The sequence below is a fragment of the Rhineura floridana genome, chromosome 16 (genome assembly GCF_030035675.1).
Source record: "Rhineura floridana isolate rRhiFlo1 chromosome 16, rRhiFlo1.hap2, whole genome shotgun sequence".
In the NCBI taxonomy this organism is placed as follows: Eukaryota; Metazoa; Chordata; class Lepidosauria; order Squamata; family Rhineuridae; genus Rhineura; species Rhineura floridana.
The window spans coordinates 9708078-9716208 of NC_084495.1; the positions used below are offsets into that span (position 1 = coordinate 9708078).

An 8131-nucleotide genomic window follows, 5' to 3' on the forward strand; every position below is an offset into this window, starting at 1 on the left:
TTTAAAGACAATTTGCTAAGCACTGGAGTTGCTAATCAGGGCTGGTTAGAACCCATTGAAATAAAATTGCCCCCTTAAAAAATATGGGTACTGAGTTTTTAGACACTTTTTCCCCTTTAAATTTGTTTTAATACTCTTGCTAGACTACAATAAACAGAGTCTCCTTTCTCTTTTTATTTATTACATTTTAATTCCATCTCCCAACGAGCTCATGTGTGTAGTCTCTTGCCCTTATGATCCTGTGAGGTATGTTAGTCTGAGAGACAGTGACTGGCCCAAAGTCACCAAGTAAGGTTGGAGCTGAGTTAGAATTTGAACTTGGATCTTCCTGATCTAACATTCTGACCACTACAAAATACTTGCTTCAGGTATTTTAGAAATATTACAGTACTTGAAACCAAAACTCTCTAAATTACTTTGCTCTGTTTTTCAGTCATGGGAATAAAGAAGGATTTTCCTGTCGAGGGATTCAGTTAGCTGTTGACTGGTTTCTGGAGAAAGGTCATAAAGATATTACAGTATTTGTACCTACGTGGAGGAAAGAGCAATCTCGACCAGATGCACCAATTACAGGTAGCAGTTCAAACATGCATTAGTTTTACTTCAGTTGCCATTACCAGGATGAGGTTAGTTACTGTGGCAGATGCTGATGTAGCTAAGTATCATGGCATTCTGTAAAAAAAGAAAATGGTACGGAAATTAGTTTGAGGCATTGTACATTTTGTAAAATTACAGTTCATCCCTCAGTAATTCAAAATACGCTTGTGTACCCATCACATGGCAAACTTGGTTGTTCAATTAATATCTGAGAATTTTAGCCAAGAAAAAGGGTGAAAGATTTACTCCTTCAGACCTACAGTGTGTAAGTTATCAGTGAATCATTGCCTAATTATCTGCACATAGAGCATCATTATGTGGTAGAGTGGGGACAGAGTTTCTAAACTGCAAAGGTCACTACCAATGAAAATGCCTCATCCAACTGTCAAGGCTTCCATCTGTCTTAAGAGTGCAAAGACTGGAGAGTTTCAGAGCACTGCTGCCTCTTCAAGAGAACTGGTTTCTTGGACTGGCTCACATTGGTATCCTTTGTTCAGTTAACAATTTTGTAGACTGCTTTTTGAGAAGACATCTTCCAAAGAGGTTTTTTTTTAAAAAAAGAAATACACACCAAAATATAAACAATGACATAATGTTATTACCAGCAAAAAACCAATCATCTCTCGTTTCAAAACACAGCTAAAACTAGCAGAAAACACACAATAACCCATCATAATTTGACCATACCAAACACAGCACTACATAGATTAGTCACTGAAAGTAGAATGTATCACAGCTACTGTTGACATGTGATCTATAAAGGCTAAACTGACTTTATATCCTTCGTATATAAAGAGGTCACATCTTCTCTGTTGTCCCATTGTTTCCTTCAAGATTGTGTGGGATGATACTATTCTTATTATTTATTTATTATTTATTTAATTAATTTGTATCCTGCCCTTCCTCCCAGCAGGAGCCCAGGGCAGCAAACAAGGCACTAAAAACACTTTAAAACATCATAAAAACAAATCTTAAAATACATTAAGACAAAACAGCGTTAAAAACATTTTAAAAAAGGGTTAAAAACATTGTTAAAAAACGTATTAAGCAATTCTGACACAGACTGGGATAGCTCTCAACTTAAAAGGCTTGTTGAAAAAGAAAAGTCTTCAAAAGGCGCCTGCCTATTCTTAACTATGAGATTTGTTTTTCCTAGAATGGGGTAGGCCAAGACCTGAATTGAGCATCTTGTGTGTGTGTGTATGCATGCACTCAGAGTAGTTGCTGGTATTCTAAACCTTTGGATAGTTATTTTATCTTAAAATACTTAAATGTCTATTTTACATCAGCCTTGTAAATAGTCCTTCAAAGTTACTAGCCTGCAGAAGTGTTTATTATCTTTTTGGGTGATGGCAAAGCAACAGTCTACTGCATTTCTGTGGTGGATGCGGAGGATTGGGCTTGCCTTTTCTAGTAGCCCACTTGGTTTTTGTGCTGGGCATAAAGGTGGGACAAAGCACGCAGTTTCTCCTCTGCCAGTCTGCTCCAAAACAGGAGCACCACCATGATGAGGAATCCTAAGGGAGCTACACTGTAAAAAAAGGTAAAGTTAAAGGTGTCCCTGCACTTGTAGTGCGAGTCGTTTCCGACTCTTAGGGTGACGTCTTGCGACGTTTACTAGGCAGACCGTATATATGGGGTGGTTTTGCCAGTTCCTTCCCCGGCCTTTCTTTACCCCCCAGCGTATGCCGGGTACTCATTTTACGGACCACAGATGGATGGAAGGCTGAGTGGACCTCGACCCCTTTTACTGGAGATTTGACTTCCTCCTTCCGTTGGAATCGAACTCCGGCCATGAGCAGAGCTTCGGCTGCATTACCGCCACTTACCTCTCTGCGCCACGGAGGATCTTACACTGTAAACCTCCCACCATTAGGATGGCACTGTTGTATCCCAGGGTCAATTCTACCAGATCAGGGAGATTCCCACTCTTAATGATTGACAGATCAGCTCCCACCTTCTAGCCAGTGAGGAACATCGAGATCCAGAACAGTCTTCTGGAGCTTATTTGTTTTTTTTTGTTTTTTTTTTATAATTTTTATTCAAATTTTTCCAAAAACAAACAAAACAAAGTCAAAAAAACATAACAATACAACAACAAAAAATGAAAATAAAATAGTTGACTTCCGATTTGTCACAGATCAGCTATAAGTATATAATATACATCAAACCTGTCCCTTAATATATACATACAGAATCCCTTTTCTCCATAGGCTGTCTTAATTAATCGTCAAATCCCAGTATCATCATTTTATTTTGATCTTTCAACAAAAAGTCCAAGAGAGGCTTCCATTCCTTAAGAAATGTATCCGTCGATTTTTCTCTAAGTAAACATGTCAATTTATCCATTTCTACTAAGTCCATTAATTTCAATAGCCATTCTTCCATTGTTGGTGTTGATTCCATTTTCCACTTTTGTGCATATAATAATCTTGCTGCCGTAATCATATATAATATTATTCTTCCATATTTCTTTTCTATTTGTTTATCCATAAAACCCAATAAAAAAAATTCTGGTTTTGACTGAATATTTATCTTTAGAATTTTTTGCATCTTCCTACCTATCTGTGCCCAAAATGATTTTGCCTTTTTACATAACCACCACATATGATAAAATGATCCTTCTTGTTGTTTACATTTCCAACAAACATTAGAAACATTACTATACATTTTTGACAACTTTTCTGGAGTCATGTACCAACGGTACATCATTTTATAAAAATTTTCTTTAAGATTATAGCATAGTGTAAATTTCAAACCTTTTTTCCACATATTTCCCCATTGATCCATTTGTATATTATAACCAAAATTTTTTGCCCACTTTACCATACACTCTTTTACTTGTTCTTCCTCCATATCCATTTTCAATAAGAGTTTATACATTTTCGCAATTATATTTTCATCATTTGTACACAGTCCTATTTCAAAATCAGATTTACTTATTTCAAACCCATACATTTTCTTGTCCATTTTATATCTTTCTAACAATTGTAAATAGGCAAACCATTGAAAACTATATCCTTCCTTTGTCAGTTGTTCTCTCTCTTTCATTGTATATTCTCCATGTACATTTTCTAATAGTTCTTGATAAGTTAACCATTTCTCTTTTCCAGCCATTTCTCTTCTATAAAACGCTTCTTGACTTGAGACACATAATGGTATTTTCGAATAAAACCTTGGTTTATATCTATTCCATATTTTCAACAGAGGACATCTTATAAAATGATTGTTAAAGTCTACATTTACTTTTACTTTGTCATACCATAGGTATCCATGCCATCCCCACTTCAAATTATGGCCCTCCAAATCCAATAGTCTTTTATTCCTCAATAAGATCCATTCCTTTATCCAGACTAGACAGCAGGCAGCAAAATAAAGTCTCAGATTTGGTAATCCCAGTCCTCCTCTTTCTTTGGCATCTTGTAGTAATTTAAATTTGACTCTTGGTTTTTTTCCTTGCCATACAAATTTAGAGATATCTTTTTGCCATTGTTTAAAAGGTAAATCAGAGGATATTACAGGTATTGTTTGAAACAAAAACATCATTCTCGGTAATACATTCATTTTTATCACAGATATTCTACCCATTAATGACAGTTGTAGTTTATCCCATCTTAGCAAGTCTTTCTTAATCTCTGTCCATAATTTTTCATAATTATTATGAAACAACTTTGAATTTTTATTTGTCATAATGATACCTAAATATTTCAACTTTTTCTCTATTGTAAAATCTGTCTTGTCCATTAACTCTTTCTGTTCCCTTAAAGTTAAATTTTTCACCAACATCTTTGTTTTTTGATTGTTGATCTTAAATCCTGCTAACGGTCCAAATTCTTTTAATTTGTCCATCAATACATTAATTCCTTCCAAAGGATTTTCTAGTACAATTATCAAATCATCAGCAAATGCTCTCAATTTATATTCTTCTTTTTTTATCTTTAATCCCGAAATTCTTTTATCTTGCCTTATATCTCTAAGCAGCACTTCTAAGACCAGAATAAATAAAAGAGGAGATAAAGGACATCCCTGTCTTGTACCCTTTTGTATTTCACATGAATCCGTTAAATCTCCGTTAACAATTATCTGAGCCTTCTGAGATGTATAAATCGATCTAATCCATTTTATAAAATTGTCCTTCTGGAGCTTATTTGTAAGAAATTCCTTTAGTCACAAAAACAGACCTCTCCGTTGTTCTTTGGGGAGAACCAACTGGGCCACCTGTAATACCCGATTTCCTACATTGGGCAAAAGCCAGACACAGGCAGGTCTGCCAAAGTTCCATTGATATTAGTGGAGGTTTAACTGTTCAGTTGACTAAGCCCCTTGCTTTTAATAAGACTGGGAGTGTGTTTGCATTATTCCTCATTTCTTCCATGATCTTTTCCTTTTCGCTCAGTATCTTCAGCCTCCACTCAGCATTTTTTCCTGCTTACACCCAGACACAACAAACATTGAGCTCCTACTGGGAGAAAGAGCATGATATAATAATAATAATAATAATAATAATAATAATAATAATAATAATAATAATAATAGAACTTAGCCATGGTTGAGAGCAAAGTAGTGATGTCTGTTCACACAATTTCATATTCTGCCTTTACTAGAAATTTGCATGAAGAAATCTTCTTTCCAAAGCTTGCCTGCTGTTGGGGTGCTCCACCATAATGATGTTCCTGAGCAGAGGTGCTCATGGAAATTAATGTGAGAGACTAAATTGGGGTTAATATGTAAACACCATAGACTGGACTGCATGCTAAGCCAAACCACCATGACTTTGGGAGGAGCAAAGGCTCTCTCCAGGAGCCTGCTTGTTTGTGCTGAGTCATGGTTTGGCTTAGGTTGATGTGCGAAAAGGAGCAATGTCTGTAATCCAATTACGGTTCATTGTTGCTGTCTTATGTGCCATTGAAATCAATAGAAGTTAGTCATGCTAGGCTGGCTGGCTCAGGACAATGTGTCCTGACAGCCAATTTATGGGGAAGGTAGGATGGGAAGACTTTGGTTAATATACACCTGATGTTTTTGTATGAAGATAGGACTATTTCTGGACTGTTCCTCTTTAGATGGCAGGTGGAGGATGACATATTTTAAAAAAAGTTTGCCCAGGGGGAAAAAGCTTCATGAAAAAAACATGCATGTGTGTATGCAAAAGCATTTAGTCATGGGATTAGAGTAAAGTTGTATTGTCCAGGAAGAGTTTCAAATGCAGTAAACTTGTTGTCTAGAATGGTCCAAAATGGGGAGGAAGCGGAGAATGAGCAGAGGTGGAGAAATGACATTTGAGATCATCCTAAAAACATGTGACTAGCATAATGGGATTCACACCAGAGATACCACTTTACCATTCTTACTATCTGCAGCAAAATCTGTGATATGGAGATAATCAGGTAGAGACACACTCTGTGATGTAAACAGCACTGGCTAACCATGGGTGGTGGGCCGGTGGATGATGCCTGTTTTCTGTAAAATTCCTCAGCAATCCTTGAATGCATCTTAGATATAAATATATAGCTCCCATGGCTGGGCTGGTGGCGGTTGTTGGGAGTTGCAGTCCAAAACGTCTGGAAGGCACTGGGTTGGGGAAGGCTGATCTAAGTGGACAATTGGTATACATTTCTGTTACAGTTACTGAACTGTAAAGCATGAGACACCTCAATAAATATTTCCTTATCCAAGTACCTTGCTCTTAACAGATTCTTCATAAACCTGATTTTGCAGATCAAGAAATTTTACACAAACTGGAGAAGGAAAAAATTCTTGTTTTCACCCCATCTCGGAGGGTTCAAGGGAGAAGGGTGGTCTGCTATGATGACCGTTTCATAGTGAAACTGGCATATGACTCTGATGGCATCATTGTGTCAAACGACAACTATCGTGATCTTCAAAATGAAAAGCCAGAATGGAAAAAATTCATAGAGGAACGGCTGCTGATGTATTCTTTTGTGAATGACAAGTAGGTTTCTTTCTTTCCAAAGTGTAATGATGTTGTTGTTATGTGCCTTCAAGTCGATTTCAACTTATGGCGACCCTATGAATCAGCGACCCCCAATAGTATCTGTTATATAAACCGCCCTGTTCAGATCTTGTAAGTTGAGGTCTGAGGCTTCCTTTATGGAACCAATCCATCTCTTGTTTGGCCTTCCTCTTTTTCTACTCCCTGCTGTTTTCCCCAGCATTATTGTCTTTTCTAGTGAATCATGTCTTCTCATTAAGTGTCCAAAGTATGATAACCTCCGTTTCATCCTTTTAGCTTCTTGTGATAGTTCTGGTTTAAATTTGTTCTGACACCCAATTATTTGTCTTTTTTTTGTAGTCCGTGGTATGTGCAAAGCTCTCCTCCAACACCACATTTCAAATGAGTTGATTTTTCTCTTACCCACTTTTTTCACTGTTCAACTTTCACATCTCTGCATAGAGATGGGGAATACCATGGTCTGAATGATCCTGATTTCAGTGTTCAGTGATACATCTTTACATTTGAGGACCTTTTCTAGTTCTCTCACAGCTGCCCTCCCCAGTCCTAGCCTTCTTCCGATTTCTTGACTATTGTCTCCATTTCGGTTAATGTTTGTGCCAAGGTATTGATAATCCTTGACAAGTTTAATGTCCTCATTGTCAACTTTAGTGTAATAAAGTGTAATAATGCTTAATGTTTATATGAGTTTTGAGTGGCAGCAGTCTGGTAAGATAAGCCATCTTTAACTCACTTTTGTTGTTTTTGTTCTGAGCTAGCAGGCCCCAAACATTGTAGCCTTTCCTTGTAGAGAAGGTACTCCAGTCCCCTGTTCAGTTTGGCAGCCCTTTCTCCATCATTTCCTACTCTGCAGTATTCTTTTTGAGATGAGGTGGGAGAAGAGGAGGGAGAGAGAGTGGCTTGTCTCCAGGGGCCCTGTTGAGCTAATAGCTGTGGCAAGATTCAGACTGGGAATTTCCCAGCTCATTCCTAAGCCGTTACATTCTTGCCACTGTGCCGTTTTAGGTAAGCTTAACACTAGGCAGGTAAAATTTGCCTCTTGGTTTTTCCAGGTTTATGCCACCGGATGACCCCTTAGGGCGCCATGGCCCTAGCCTTGAAAATTTTTTAAGGAAGAAGCCTGTTATTCCTGAACACAAAAAGCAACCGTGTCCTTACGGTGAGTGTTAATACTCTTGATTAAAAAGAAAAAAATAGCTGGCCATTTAAGATGTGTCATTGTAAAGCTTGAGTGGGATGGATGGTAGTGGCATGCTGAGACGTGGAGGAGGTAGATCATGTTTGGGTGTGCAGAGCTCACTGCTGTGTCTCTGTTTGGTTTTTAAAAATGCTTTCAGAGCTAAACACATTAAACAGGTGATTCGCCCTTGGTTGGTTGGTTTTGGCAATAGGGATGTTGGTGGAGGAGGAGGAGGATAGGGACCACAGTTCTGGCAAAGAGTGACATCCCCTCTTATTCCTATGCTGCAGTCTGACCCAGAACCACCACCCTTTTCCTCCCGTGTGGTTGCAAAAACAAGCATGTAAGGCTCAGTCATGTGCTGAATGTCATGTCTTGAC

General features: G+C 37.8%; 1 protein-coding gene across 3 annotated transcripts in view; it reads left to right on the top strand.

Annotated features, from left to right (window-relative positions):
• ZC3H12B (zinc finger CCCH-type containing 12B) overlaps nucleotides 1-8131 on the top strand; it is a 46511-nt gene that overhangs the window by 30228 nt on the left and 8152 nt on the right. For all 3 annotated transcript variants that reach the window (XM_061599028.1, XM_061599027.1, XM_061599029.1), the window contains 3 exons: nucleotides 434-573; nucleotides 6316-6550; nucleotides 7624-7730. In XM_061599028.1, coding sequence (XP_061455012.1) covers nucleotides 434-573; nucleotides 6316-6550; nucleotides 7624-7730 — 482 coding nt within the window. The remainder of the gene's footprint in view (nucleotides 1-433; nucleotides 574-6315; nucleotides 6551-7623; nucleotides 7731-8131) is intronic.